The sequence below is a fragment of the Astyanax mexicanus genome, chromosome 12, assembly GCF_023375975.1.
Source record: "Astyanax mexicanus isolate ESR-SI-001 chromosome 12, AstMex3_surface, whole genome shotgun sequence".
Classification (NCBI taxonomy): Eukaryota; Metazoa; Chordata; class Actinopteri; order Characiformes; family Acestrorhamphidae; genus Astyanax; species Astyanax mexicanus.
Window position 1 is genome coordinate 41,878,837 of NC_064419.1, and position 16,055 is coordinate 41,894,891.

A 16,055-nucleotide genomic window follows, 5' to 3' on the forward strand; every position below is an offset into this window, starting at 1 on the left:
TTATACCAAACTATTGTCACTGTTACCGCCATTCTAAACTCTGAACTGAGATTTCACAATTTCTTGTGGCCCTTATTCTTCATGTTTACAGTCCACGTGGAGCTTAGTCACAGTGAGTGAAGTGTGCTCTTCATTTCTGGCTTTTGTGTGGTGATCTTGTGTGTGAAGGGGATGGGTGTTGCGTAACCATGGAGGCCACGGCTCCAAATATAGCAGCCATTAAGAGATTAGACATAACCCAGCAGGCTCATCTGTCTGTGGCGCTAGGCTAGCCCGACGCTGCCCCACTGCAGCTGGTCCACACACACCAGCGTATAGCCTTCATGCACACAGTCCAGACACAATATGATGTTATTTTTTTTAAGATGTACTGAACATATAGGAGCACTTATGTAGTTTTATAATTACAGACTGTAGTTCTGTGTCTGATTAAAATATATATATATATATTATTATTCTCCTCCTTTCAACCTGTTCTTTAATACTTAGGACCCCACATGATAGCCCATCATAGAACTGGTATTAACTATTTGTGTGGTGGGTCATTTATTCTCAGCACTGCAGTGATTAACACTGATTAGCATGGTGGTGGTTTATGAGGTGTTAGTGTGTGTTGTTCTGGTATGAGTGGATCAGATTGATTTCACCAATTTTTTTTTTATTTTACCAAATTGAAAACTTCTGAAATGTAATCAAGAGAAAGATGGATGATCACAAGCCATCAAACCAAACTGAACTGCTTGATTTTTTTTCACCAGGAGTAAAGGCATAAAGTTATCCAAAAGCAGTGTGTAAGACTGGTGGAGGAGAACACGCCAAGATGTACTAATGTACTAATGTAAGAGCATGCTAAAGTTTAATAATAGGGCTGTTTTAACCTATAACACATTTAGTTTAGCTTATAGGTGGCTCTGAAATTGCAGGCACACAGAATAGAATGAGAGAGCACAAGTGTAAGAAAGAAAGAAAGAGAGAGAGAGAGTGAGTGAGAAAGAGAGTGAGAGAGAGAGAATCTGTGCTCACCTGCTGTGCTCCTGTCTCCTCATGTACTCTGATAATGAACCACCACCGTCATAATTATCCTCTCCATCTGCCCTCAGCGTGGGCCCACTCGTTTAACTAGCTAAGTGCTGTCCTCGTGACCCCGCCGCTAATCGCGTTCAATTAAATCACAGAGCCAAAATGTAGCTTTTACGCAAAGCAGCCTGACAGTAAGCAATCTGATCGTCACACTGACTTAGATATAATTGTAGTTATTTATATATGCTGCTTTAATGCACCGTGACTGCATTATTAGCTGTACTCTAATGGACATCACGTCCATTCAGTCTTTTCATTTAGTCTTTTTTCTCATCCACTAACATTCAAATCAGAAAGATGGATAAAAAAGAACACTAAAAGTCAAGTCAAGTAGTTTTTTTATTGTCAATACTGCATATGAACAGGACATACAGAGAATTCAAATTACGTTACTCTCCTTCCCTAAAATTACAGCAAATACAGAAAATAAGATTATAAATATAAAAGAATGGGAGACACTATATGCACAATACAACAAGGATACAAAAAGACATACGTGAGACAGAAGACAATAGTGTAATAGTGATGGGAGGGGGGGTGATTAAGATGGGATGACAGTACAAGTATAAACAGAACCCATATAAACAGCAGGGCTCTCAAGTTTTGAAGTTTGTTGGGAGTGTGAAGGAGGGGGGTGTTGGCTGGGCGGTTCCTCTGTTGTTTAAGTGGGGGGGGCGTGTGGGGGGGTGCACGCAATTCTTCTGCAGTTGTTCAGGGGGGGGGTGTGCGCACAGTTCTTCAGTTGTTAAACGGGGGGGGGGAGGGGGGTTGCTGTGGGGGTGTTGGTGCTCAGTTCTTCTTCGCGCCTGACACTCTGGCTGAAACTCCACCCTCTTTGACTAGGTCTGCCTAACAACAGAGCGATCTATATTTTGATTGGCTCAACGAGAGTACATCATAATATACAGCCGATGGATTTGCAAGCGTGAGAAATACCATGTGTGGCGTGTGAGCGTGTGAACTCGCTGAGCGTGAAACTTAAGAACACTGTAAACAGTAGTGCAAATATGGTATAATCGCTTAAGGCTGGCAAAGTGAATGAGTGCGTTAAGTTTTTAAAGTTCACAGTTTTATGGGGAATTAAAGTGTGTATAACAGTGCGAGTATAAACCTAAAAGATTTCCTTCAGAGATGAGCACTTATAAAAATGTGCCAATTTTCTGTCATTAATAACGAAGTTGTTTAAAAATGGAAAGTAGACAGTCATATTGTCCATTTTTTGGACACAGCTATACCAACTAAGACTTTTTTCATTTTTTCATTCCAGAATTTAATCAAATGTTTTTGGACAACACTCTATTAGCTAACAGTAGTGGCATTCCACCACTGAAACACAGCGTTTTGTATTCAAATATTGGCAGTCCACCATTTAGCTAAAGATTTTTGGACTCCAAAATTTAGCCAAAAGTTTTTGGACACAGCCCCATTAGCCGGAATTCCTTTTACACCATATTTAGACCAATGTTTTTATACTCAAAAAGCAGTACTAAAAATATGACACCAGTAATGCAGTGTTCCTATAAACAAACATGGTGGTGTTCTACTGCTCTCGGGAGGGTGCTTTTCATGGCGGGGATGCTAAATTCAGCACAACATTGCATATCCCACTGAGCAGTGAGTGATGACCAGAGACTGTAAAAAAGATGGACGCCGTGTCGCCGTTCCCATTCATTTAATGAAAATGAAGCCAAAATCTTTCGCCATGTTGGCGATCCTGAAACCCGAGTCTACGCAGTAGAGACCAGAGGAGGGAGAAAGACAGTGGAGAGACAGCCTAGTCCTTTAAATAACCCCGCCCCTGAGGGCTGCCTCGAGGTCACAGGCTGCAGAGCGGAGCTGACGGTCTGTTATAACCACACCTTTTTTGAATAGAGCTGAATAACGTTTTAAAAAACGAATTCTGTGGAGATATTAAAAATTAGGAATATAAGCAGTGGTTACACTAGCTGTTGCATTTACATAATGGAGGTAGAGTTACAGTGTATTAGAAAAAACGTGATTGAAAGTTGTCTGTTTTGCCATTGAAACCTATGGGGATGGGTGGGGTTACACGGCTTTCTGAAGCCGAACAGCAGGGGACGCCCGACCTGTGGTGGCTTCACTTTTGAGAGACGATGCTCTGTCCAGCTATACACAGTCTATGGTGATGACAGTGGACAACGCAGTGCCAGTGATTATGATTATGGTTATGATTGTGACTGGATAGTGTTTAACCTCACACACAAGATAACACCTCACAACTAATACAGGTGTAGGTGTTCTAAGGTCATCCTCTGAGGTAACACTTAAAGTGAAGCTGCATACTGATATCCCATGACTTTTTGGCATGTCAGTGTACTGAATTGAACTGAGGAAGACTTTTCACTTTACAGTTTAAGAAAGTGGAGGCACAACACAGAAAAAGAAGCCTGAAAGACAAGAAAGTAGGAGGTATGACTCATGGAGGTGAAGTGCTAAATTGCACAGCAGTTTAATAAAATGCTGTTTCAGTTTCCTTCAGTCTCAGTTAGTGGCCTGATCTACCCTGCAGCTTTTTATCTAATGCTCCGTGCAGCAGCGACAGGGTTTGACTAGTTTCCCACTAGTTTGCTTTAATCTGGTAGCATTTGCCAATAGATACAGCCATACAGCAGGATTACTGAGCAGGATTAAAACACACAGATTAAGAATTATACTGCTGGGGGTCAACATATAGGAGTGGGTGGCCAGGTCACAGATATAGGAGAATAAGCACTGCACATGAAAACCCAGAGCATTACTTGATGCCATTTATTATAGGCTGATATTATTAAGTCTATTAAGTTTTTTTTTTTTTTTAAATAGTAAAAATAGTAAAAAAAAGTTCTGAACAAAAAAGTGTATATTAGTCACTATGTGTGCTACTGCATTGTGGTACATAGTAAATAGGGCAGATGGTGCAGCTGCTGGCCATCAAGAGTTCAACCATCTGACTAAAACAAACAAACACATGATCATAGGGCCCTATTTTAGTGATCTATAACATACAGGTCAATTGCATATCACGCAGCTGGATTTAGGGCATGTTGATGTATTTTTGGTATGGCAAAAAATATGCCTTGTGCAGCTTGAAAAGTGCAAAAGGTATGTATTAAGTATCTTAAATAATCACGGGTGTGTTTTTTTGGGGGGCATAACGTAAAATAAACCAATCAGTGCGTCAGTTGTCATTCCCATTAAGAGACAGGTGAGCTCTGACTTTGGCATGTTTGTATCTTAACAGCGCAGTGCTTTATGTGTCTTAGCAGAGGATACTCATTCGCTTTCATGCTTTGAAGATGCACCAGCAGATCATTTAAGAGAACAGCAATGTTATTTTATTCTTTATTCTGTTTATTGTTGAGTTAAAAGTCGGGTTTACGCTCTGCAGTGTGTCCGTGTGTGTTTGTATATGTTTAATGAGCGAGGATGTACTCGCGCTGTGAGCACCTATAGGAATGTGCTCTGATGATTGACTGTTGTCTAGGTTCATTTCAGTCAGTGGAGCTCCTGTTTTCCACCACCAAAATATATAGCAAATTCCTGGAGTTTTTAGTATCTTGCCGCCAACAAGACAGGAAACTGAACATAGTTAATGATAGTTTATCATCTTGCAACCATTAAGCATAAGTAAAGCTAAGCTATCAAGCTAGACAGGGCTTTACTAGCTACATAATGGAGAGCTATAACTGTCTAAAGTGCATAAACATACACTAATGGAAAAATATAAGAGACCACCTAAAAATAATGAGTTTCAATGATTTTTTTCAAATTATATTCCTCTGGAATATAATCAAGAGGAAGATGGATGATCACAAGCTATCAAACCAAACTGAACTGCTTAATTTTTTGCACCAGGAGTAAAGGCATAAAGTTATTCAAAAGCAGTGTGTAAGACTGGTGGAGGAGATCATGCCAAGATGCATAAAAACTGTGATTAAGGGTTATTCCACCAAATATTGATTACTGAACTCTTAAAACTTTATTAATATGAACTTGTTTTCTTTGCATTATTTGAGGTCTGAAAGCTCTGCATCTTTTTTTGTTATTTCAGCCATTTCTCATTTTCTGCAAATAAATGCTCTAAATTATTTTTTTTTTGGGGGGGGGGGGGGAGAAGAGAAATGTTGTCAGTGGTTTATAGAATAAAATCTTCATTTTACTCAAACATAAACCTATAAATAGCAAAATCAGAGAAACTGCTTCAGAAACTGAAGTGGTCTCTTAATTGTTCCAAAGCTGTATATATACAAACATCAAAATATCAAATTCTGACCAATTGTTGTTAAAGACACCTCTAAAGTGCAGAAACGTGTCGGGTTTAGGGTCTGGTTTGTGAGCTGTGTAGTGGTATACCCTCACAATGAAGTGAGATGTATGTCAGATTTAAGCATCAGTATTCTATGGAACATCTAGCTAATGGTTTCATTGTTGTGACTGTCTGTGGCTCCATGTCCTGAGCTCTCCTTCTCCCTGTCATCAGTTTGTCTGTAGTAATTATGTGTGTGAGTGAGTGTTGGCTGGTAGGGGGGGCAGCAGCTCCTGTGTCTCGTGGCACAGGGGCAAGAGCGGGCTGCTGTAATATTCATGAGCTTCATGAATAGTTGATTATACAGTACAGGGTATGAAGGCTGATATCACACAGCAGAGCAGAGGCCAAGGCAGGGATCAGAGGGGTGAGGAAAAGTTCACACTCGGTTAAACAGGCCATGCACCATATTGATAGACTGCAAAAATGAAAAAGTTGGGAAAAATCTAAATAAAAAAAACTTACTGCACTAGATTTTAGATTTTTGAGGCCAACTTAATCTTTTAAGTTTAAAAAAAAACTTTATCCATCTTCATGATCAAAACTTCATTTAAAATATTACATCTCACCATTTAATTTTTTTAAAGGAGTAAAATGGACTTTTGTTGTAGTAGAACATGATAAAAAGTTCTTACCTTTGATGAATAGCACACCTCCGCTCTCCCACAGCGTTCAGAGATCCAGAAATTTAACAGTTTGTCTAAACACCCTTCAGACTGGTTGACACAGGGCATAATTTACCCTGATAAATCGCCTTTTCCACCGTTATCCTGGATAGCTTTCAGCTCCAAGTGCCGCCATGTATACATAGACATATATACATACACTCCGCATAGCCTGCCTCCTATCGTAGCTGCCGGCGCCAGGAGGCAGGCTATGTTAGGTCTATGTATATATGTCTGTGTTGTTATCAGTACAGTGATGGCAGCACATGGAGCTGAAGCTAGCGTTATATGATGTAAACAGAGGTTTTTAAAAAGCTTCTTGTGCACTTTTTAAGTCATTAATGCCTCGTTTTAAATGTCAGGGCTCTCCGGATTCTAGCAAGGAGCTCTTGAGCTGGATAACGGTGGGAAAAAAAAACTGTTTATCGGGGCAAATTATGCCCTGTGTCACCCAGTCTGAAGGGTGTTTGGACAGACTGTAACAATTTCTGTATCTTGGAACGCTGTGGGAGAACGGGTGTTTCCTAATTTGTGTTTTTAATTGGCCTGATCGGCAAATAGCGTGATCAACATCAGGTAAAAAAAAAACCTGCAGAATTGCTCCGTTCAAGTAAAGAGTCAAACTGAGCATGTGCAGTAGTGCGGCGTAGTTGGCTTGGCCTCAACTAGGGTTCAACTACAATTAGTAAATTTTGCCAACACAAATTATTAACTTAGACAAACTGTTAACAGGAAACTTAATAAAGTTAGTTTACTTTATTTTAGGGTGCAATTTAATATTTTTGTTCAGCTGACTTAAAAATCACATCAATGAGAACACTTTTTAGTTTTGTTTCTTTACAGTGTAAACTCACTGACAAAAAATAATGGACCAGTAAGGAGTAGTTGGAAAAGAATGAAGCCTTATAAATGTGAATGTAATGATATTATACAGGTGCCTCTCAAAAATGAAATATTATTGAAAAGTTACTTTATTTCAGTAATTGAGTTGAAAATGTGAAACTCATATATTATGTAGATGTATTAAACACAGAGTGATCTATTTTAAGCGTTTATTTCTTTTATTGTTAATGATTATGGCTTACAGCCAGTGAAAACCCAAAAATCAGTGTCTCAGGAAACTAGAATATTATATAAGACCAACTGGTATGTTTATCAGTGTGGGCAGTGTGCCAAGTCCTGCTGGAAAATGAAATCCACATCTTCATAAAAGTCATCAGCAGAGGGAAACATGAAGTGCTGTAAGATTTTGCGGGAAAACACTGCACTGACTTTAGACTTGATGTTGTGACTCTCATTTCATTTTTTTGAAATACATGAAAAGGGATGGGAATGTTGCTCTATTCCTACTCAATAATTTGGTTACATAGGTTACAATGACTTATTATTGCTTTTTTACTAAAAAAAGCTCTGAATTTCTTTGTCCTGTTTTGTCTCATTCATGAACTTTGTGCTTACTTACAATATTCATGAATTTGGGGGCGGAGCTTGTGAAGGAGCATTGAAATTATGGGTGTGTTTGCCTGGTCATCTTTCTTAGAATCTAAGCTGTTGGTCCAGTTAGAGATTGTTGTCACCACACACTCTCTCACACACACTCTTCTTCCATCCAATGGTCCATTGTGTTGGACAAACAAGCAGCTGTTGATCTTTGGTTAGCCTGCAGCGTCTCACCCATTCCCACTCTTTGTCCATTTTCCCATTCCTGGAACATCAGGAATCCCCACATAAACAGGGACATTTCTGTTTTGCACATATCGGTCATATGTTCTCTCTCTCTCTCTCTCTCTCTCTCTCTCTCTCTTCTCCTTCTCTCTCTTCTCCTTCTCTGTGGTAGATCTGCGCGGCGGTCGTCATCTCCTAACATCCCAGTATTCCTTGCCTGGGATCCCGGTTTCTAAGCACGGACCTATTGACCTGCGGACCTCCATGGATGGCAAATACAAAGAAATCGCGGAGGTGAAAAGCACAGCTTTACTTTACTCATCTCTACTATTTCATTTGCATTTTGCGTCTCTGATTGTATATCGTCGCTGTCCAATGAAAAACACTCATCTCCAAAACAGGAACTTTACAGGAGAGAGAAAAAACCTTGTAAACTTTCAATGAAAGTCAATGTAAAAATAGTTTATTTAAGGTAATTTTAGAGAGTTTCTATTGGTCCGTTCATCAAAAAAATTTGTCACAGTGTAACTGACAGTTTGTCTGTTCAAATTATGTAGTAAACTAAAAATCGACCAAAATGGAGAGAAGTGTTTTTCATTGGACAGCAACAATATATGAGCAGCACGGCCACTCATTTATAGCTTCTTTCCAATTCAATTATTAGTATTAGAGTAATAGAAATGAGTTTATCATGCTTCTGTTGGAGTAGTGTTTTAGTGTTTACTCTCCAGGGTCTGAGCTTTCTACTGGCTTTTGGAGCCTTTCCAGAATTTTTAATTCGAGATAAGAGACAATTTAGTGAGGTCATGAACGTAGATGGTCACCACCCGACCTCATCTTCAACTCCTCAACTCAATGCTGCAGGGCTTTATACTCCTCTAACCTACACATGGCATTAGACATGGTGCCAATAGGTTAATCCTTGCTCCACTTGTTCAAGAGAGTCCTATTCTACTGGCAGGACTTTTCTACATGAACTAGATGAGCTGTGTATATGTGTTAAAGCAGACTGTCCACTTTCAGCTGCCATTATGAGCCCAAGCCTGATTTAAGACAATTGTGTCTTAAATTGTGTCTTTAAATCAACTGTGTAAAACTAATTGTGTCTGTTTGAATGAGCGAAATCTATTCAGAATGATGTCAATTAACATTGCAACACTGAAGAAGCATAGACCTATTATTTAAGAAGAATGTTTATTAAGAACAAACAATGTAAATAATGATCCACTGGCCTAGACATCAGTAAATTAGACTGCAATAATGATGTCTGGATGACTTTACTCTAATCTAATATAATTTAACATGGTTTAAGAATATAAAATCATTTTTAAACAAACTAACTTTTTTATATCGAACTTATAGCCTACATTCAAAAACACACAAAAAAACAGCAATACCACTATGCATTGTGCAATCATTAAACCCAAATAGATCAAAAACAATAACATAATTTACAATTACTTTTCCTCTAATATAGTTTAACTTGGTTAAAGAATATAAAACACTTTTTAAACAAACAAACTTTTTAATATCGAGCTTATAGCCTACATCAAAAAGCACACAAAAAACAGCAATACAGCTATGCACTGCACAATTATTAAACTAAAATAGACCAAGAACAATAACATAATTTTTAATTACTTTCATCTACTCTAATACAATTAACAATGTTTAAGAATATAAAATACTGTCTGAACAAACCATTTTTTATTTTAAGCATAATTTTAAGTCTGTTATGCTAAGTATATATGCCAGGCTGCAAATTAAAGTAGTTAATGCTGCATTTATTAGATGGTGTGTTTGCCTGGGATTGTACTATTACTAATATTGGCACAAATATTAACACGTGACATACTGTAACTATAGTGTCCCGGATATTGTATGTACACTGTTAGATTGAGGCCTACTATAAAATATCTTATTTAAGATTAGATTAACTTGTATACGGTCATGTATGTGTTTATATACTATATGTGGACATGTTTGGTTTTACTGCTATATTATGAGCCTGTGTGTACTCACGTGTATTCGTTTATGTGTGACTGTATGTGTGTGTGTGTGTGTGTGTGTAGGAGCTGTTCTCGCGCAGCCTGGCTGAGAGCGAGATGCGCAGTGCTCCGTATGAGTTTCCTGAGGACAGTCCCATAGAGCAGCTGGAGGAGCGCAGACAGAGACTGGAGAGGCAGATCAGCCAGGATGTGAAGTAATATCACATTTATCACTATATATCACAATTATCACTAGCATTTACAGCTCTGCAAAAGAAACCACTTCAGTTTCTGAATCAGTTTCTCTAATTTTGCTATTTATAGGTTTATGTTTGAGTAAAATGAACATTGTTGTTTTATTCTATAAACTACAGACACCATTTCTCCCAAATTCCAAATAAAAATTTAGAGCATTTATTTGCAGAAAATGAAAAATGGCTGAAATAACAAAAAAGCTTTCAGATCTCAAATAATGCAAAGAAAACAAGTTCATATTATAAAGTTTTAAGAATTCAGAAATCATTATTTGGAGGAATAACCCTGTTTTTAATAACGATTTTCATGCACCTTCATCTATCTATCTATCTATCTATCTATCTATCTATCTATCTATCTATCTATCTATCTATCTATCTATCTATCTATCTGTCTGTCTGTCTGTCTGTCTGTCTGTCTGTCTGTTTGTCTGTCTGTCTGTCTGCTGTCTATCTATCTATCTATCTATCTATCTATCTATCTATCTATCTATCTGTATCTCTGTCTGCTGTCTGTTTGTCTATCTATCTATCTATCTATCTATCTATCTGTCTGTCTGTCTGTCTGTCTGTCTGTCTGTATCCCAATCTATCTATCTATCTATCTATCTATCTATCTATCTATCTATCTATCTATCTATCTATCTATCTATCTATCTATCTATCTATCTAACTGTCTGTCTGTCTGTATCCTAATCTATCTATCTATCTATATGTATCTCTGTCTGCTGTCTGTTTGTCTATCTATCTATCTATCTATCTATCTATCTATCTATCTATCTATCTATCTATCTATCTATCTGTCTGTCTGTCTGTCTGTCTGTCTGTATCCTAATCTATCTATCTATCTATCTATCTATCTATCTATCTATCTATCTATCTATCTATCTATCTATCTACACAATTCAGCTATCAATGAGAAAATATGATGGTTTATGATTTAATGGCTCTTTAATTAATTTAAATAAGAAAATGAGATTTAAGATGAAATAAAATTAAATTAAACCTTGATTAAACCTCCAGTACTGAGTTTAGACGTTACTTTCTGAAGTCACTTTGCCTCTCATAACCTGCAGGTTTGAGCCCGACATCCTCCTGCGAGCGAAGCAGGAGTTTATGAAGACTGACAGTGCCACAGATCTGGAGTGAGTTTTCCTCCTCTGCATGAATAGTTTTCACTGTTCACTGAAAAGTGTTTTTGAAACCTGTTGAGAAGTGCTTGTTTCTCCTCTCGTGTTTTCCCAGGTACCTGAAGGAGCAGAACCAGGTGCCCACAGATATGTACCCAGAGCGAGAGCTCATCCCCGAGAGAGAGTACCAGAGAGTCACCATCTCCGGAGAAGAGAAATGTGGAGTGAGTGTTCTTTCACTTCTGATCACAGTAGTGTCACCAAATATATACATGTCAAAAGTCATGGGATAGCAGTGTGTGACTTAATCATGAAGCTTAGTCTCAGAGAACGGCTTGAGGCTTGGGAATGGCCACACATGTATAAGTTGTGAGGTGCTATTTTTTGAGTTGTAAACTGGACAGTGTGCTCATGGCAAGGCAAGGCAACGTGAGATGGATGGATGGATGGATGGATGGATGGATGGATGGATGGATAGATAGATAGATAGATAGATAGATAGATAGATAGATAGATAGATAGATAGATAGATAGATAGATAGATAGATAGATAGATAGATAGATACTTTATTGACCTCGAAGGAAATTTAGCATTACTGGCAGTGTCTGGCTAAAATCACATTCAAATTCAATGGATGAGACCCCACACACATATTACACAGGTCAATGCCACATTCTTTAGCTGCCATAAGGCATGACTAAAGTCATGGGACACTAAAACCTGTCCCTTCATTGATATGCCTGTCAATATATACATTTCAATGTAATCCAAATCACTAAGAATGACTTAGTTTACAATTAATTAAGCTTTAAGTGAGTGTTAGAATTATGGTTAGGCCTACAATATAATTTTAATAACATTTAAAATGCCACCCAAGAAATCATCAGCAAAAGCCTGTTCTATAGTAGATTTAGCAATGTCTTACTATATAATTGGATATGTCAGACTATATAATATAGTAAATGATTTCTCATTCTCGCCCCTCCTCCAGGTTCCGTTCACAGATCTGCTGGATGCTGCTAAGTGTGTGGTGAAGGCTCTGTTCATCAGGGAGAAGTACATGGCTCTGTCCTTACAGAGTTTCTGCAGAACCACAGCGAGGTACCTGCAGGAGCTTGGGGACAGGCAGCTGGACCTCAACATGTTTGAGGAGGTGCCTGAAACTTCTGGCACTGCAGGTGAAAGCAATATTTAACTTTTCTTAAAGATGCACCAGAAATACTGAATATCAAACATAGTTTTTCAAAGGTTTTCACTCATTTAGCCTCTTTTTTCACCACTGAATAATTTAAAGAGCCTAAATGTATTTTTTTCCTTTTTTTCAAAGCAAAAGCAATAACAAAACTACAATTCATAAGTGTTTATTAAACACTTTCAACATTCCAGCAGACACACAGTACATTTACCTTAGCAGTGCAATTTTAGTCACAAGTTTACCTCAGCAGTGCTGTTCTAACAATACATTGATGTCAGCAGTGCTACTTAAGTCATATGTAAATTGAAATTTAAACAGAGAAAAGCTTCAGAATAATTTTGCTTGACAAATATTCTGTAGATCCCTAATTCCACTTGAGTACTAAGTAAGAAACGCTATGTAAACATTTTTAGATAAACCGATTTTAAAATGTATTATTTACTTCCCAGGTGATATAATCAATATGTACTGTGCCTTTTTTGTGTACAATGTAACACTGTACTTAAATAATGTAATGTGCAGAATAGTAGTCAAAACGAGCAGGGTTTAACACAGGTAAACAACAGCAAAAGGAACAAGTAAACATACTATGCACAATAAACAGTCCAATGGACATATACAGGCGAGGCCGTCTGAAAATACAAAAACGAGGAACGAGATGTCAGTACTTAGCGAGGAGTAAGTGAACTGCAAGGGTATATATAGTGCAAGTAACAGGTGAAATCAATAATCAGGTGATTAACTTCCTGGCAGTTCTGTGTGCAGTGTCATGTAGTTGTGAGAGTGTGTGCAGCATTCTGGGTATCATAGTGCGGAAGCTGAAGATTGCAAGGAGAGCTGAGTGTGGGAGAGACAGGAGCAGATATACTGGCAGTGGAATTGCTGCTATAACAATATATACCATAGTGTTATAAGCAGTAAATCTCAGTGAAGTTTCTCCAGAACTAAGGCTGGGTGCAGCAGCATTAGCTGCTTAATGCAGCGAGAGGCGAGTATATTGGACTGTGTTCTGTCTGCATGTATTCCATGTTAGCTTGCCATGCAAGCTACGTGGCACGAACCATTAGCTGCATTAACTGCCCTGGGTTTCCGGAACACTCAGGGTTCCTCAGTGTAGTGCTGCGGTTAGCGGCTAATGCTAATGCTGCTGCACCCAGCCTTAGTTCTAGAGAAACTTCGCTGAAAGCTTACCCTTAGACGTAATATTGGAAATCTAAGCTTACTGTTAATAAACAGAAGTGCTTTAATCACCCAAATAAACAGTTTTCAGGAGAGAAATCTGTGTAGATGAACATCCAGCACTCGATTGACTTGACTTGAAGAATTAAAAAAATAATAATTAAGGATTACAGTTTTGTGTACTTCGATGTAGGCATCCTTTTCAGTGCCACTTAACATGCCTTATAATCTGGTTCACCTTATAGTCCTAAAAATACAGTACATACCATATGGGGCTTTGTTAATGTGGCAAGTTGTGTGTTGTGTATACATACTAAATATAAAATAAATCATGAATTACAGCTCTGGAAAAAAATAAGAGACCACTTCAGTTTCTAAATCAGTTTCTCTGATTTTGCTATTTATAGGTTTATATTTGAGTAAAATGAACATTGTTTTATTCTATAAACTACAGACAACATTTCATCCAAACTTCAAATAAAAATAATGTCACTTAGAGCATTTATTTGCAGAAAATGAGAAATGGCTGAAATAACAAAAATAAGATTCAGAGCTTTCAGACCTCAAATAATGCAAAGAAAACAAGTTCATATTCATAAGGTTTTAAGAGTTCCGAAAACAATATTTGGTGGAATTACCCTGTTTTTAATCACAGTTTTCATGCATCCTGGCATGTTCTCCTCCACCAGTCTTGCACACTGCTTTTGGATAACTTTATACCACTCCAAAAATTCAAGCAGTTCAGTTTGGTATGATGGCTTGGGATCATCCATCTTCCTCTTGATTATATTCCAGATGTTTTCAATTTAGTAAAATCAAGGAAAAACATAATTTTCAAGTGGTTTAAGTATTTTTTTCCAGAGCTGTATACTCCTTTTTATAACCAATCTTTGTATTGCATTTTTCCTCAGATGCCACAGTCCACCCTCCAGTGTCGAAGACACACCCCTATGAGGGTATAAACTTCAAAAGCCTGCCTCCAGACATGGGCTACAGCTGCAGGATGATGGATGGGGTTGTCCATGTGTACACTCACAAAAGCAACATGGAGAAGTGAGGATTAAATTAAGAACAGACACCACAGTTAAATCCAGACAGCTTGATCCGCATAAATAAAACACTGTCCTGTTAAAAACCTATTGATCTTTTCATCTGCAGAGCCACTGAGCTGGACCTACCCTACCCAGACCTGCAGGAGTACATCGCTGACATGAACGTCATGATGGCCCTCATCATTAATGGACCCGTGTAAGTGATGCACTTTGGGTGAGCCGTACACAGCTGTGACCTGATGATTAAATCCTGAGCTTTTTTTTTCAGAACTGATCATGAATATTAAGATTATATTACAAAACCCTCCTGTTATGTTCTGGGTTGAATTGACCAATTTTAAAGTTTGAAGATCTAGGAAAAATAGTTAAAAGTATTTTTTCAGTATGAAACTTCTTCTGCTTGCCTTAATTAGTGTAATCAACATATAATATTAAAAATGGTTCATCTCACATATTTGCAACCACCCCCTGCAAAAACAAAAAACTAAAACAAAATTGCAATTATGTTTTAATGTTATGTAAAACAATTGTGTTTTTTATGTTGGTCTTTTAAAAGTAAGAAAATCGTGAAACTTAAAAAAAGTTTAAACATGTATTTTTTATATAAATGAGGGAATTGAAGCATTACCTGTTACAGGTAAGAAACACCACTGCACTAAACATTTATAGAATAATTAGTAATGGAGTTAGTAAAAAAAAAAATTCACACTGCTTTTTAGGATTTTTTTGGTTTCAGACATATTTTGGATAATTAAACATGCACCTGGTCAAACTGACCCAAGAAAACCATTGCTGTTCCTGACAAATGAACATAACAGGAGGGTTAAATCACTTGGATTATGCCTACAGGAAGTCGTTCTGCTACCGTCGGCTTCAGTACCTGAGCTCAAAGTTTCAGATGCACATCCTCCTAAACGAGATGAAGGAGTTAGCGGCTCAGAAGAAGGTTCCTCACAGAGATTTCTACAACATACGCAAGGTCAGCTTCTCTATCTTTTCTGTCATACTCATCAGACACTTATATTTCCTCGGGGCAGGGCTTACGAACACCCACACTTATCTATGAGTTGCGAGGTGTTATCTTGTGAGTAAGGTCGAACACAGGCCGGTTTGCACAGGGCAAGGTGACATAAATTATGGGGGTTGAGGTGGCATTTAACATTCCTCCATCCACAGTGTCTCCTGTGTACTGGGAATACATCATAGAAGACATTAATTACTAACAAATTTGATCAAAATTATGTCATGGTCTCGAGCCACAAAGTCAAAAAGAGGATCGATGATCCCTCCCTCTAAGCTACGCAAGCACACGCGTGTGTTACGCAAATGGCGCAGTACACTGTAGCTGCGGACATTGTGAGTGCTCAAAGAGCAGCCCTTTCTCCAGAGAATGTGGACATTCTCATCTTCTTAAAGAAAAAAATTGAAAATATAAAAATAACAGTTGTTTTGTCTAGCCTCAAATATGTTAATAGTTTTGGTACCTTAAGGAGCATCTTTCTCTCAGATAAAGTTAATAATATATCTTTATTAAAGAAAA

The 16,055-nt window shown here is 37.9% G+C and overlaps 1 protein-coding gene across 3 annotated transcripts in view; it reads left to right on the top strand.

The window, feature by feature from the left end:
- Window positions 1-16,055, top strand: part of ampd2b (adenosine monophosphate deaminase 2b) — a 48,533-nt gene that overhangs the window by 19,822 nt on the left and 12,656 nt on the right. For all 3 annotated transcript variants that reach the window (XM_049485478.1, XM_049485479.1, XM_049485480.1), the window contains exons 2-9: window positions 7,889-8,010; window positions 9,789-9,919; window positions 11,035-11,103; window positions 11,204-11,312; window positions 12,081-12,267; window positions 14,375-14,516; window positions 14,622-14,711; window positions 15,365-15,494. In XM_049485478.1, coding sequence (XP_049341435.1) covers window positions 7,889-8,010; window positions 9,789-9,919; window positions 11,035-11,103; window positions 11,204-11,312; window positions 12,081-12,267; window positions 14,375-14,516; window positions 14,622-14,711; window positions 15,365-15,494 — 980 coding nt within the window. The remainder of the gene's footprint in view (window positions 1-7,888; window positions 8,011-9,788; window positions 9,920-11,034; window positions 11,104-11,203; window positions 11,313-12,080; window positions 12,268-14,374; window positions 14,517-14,621; window positions 14,712-15,364; window positions 15,495-16,055) is intronic.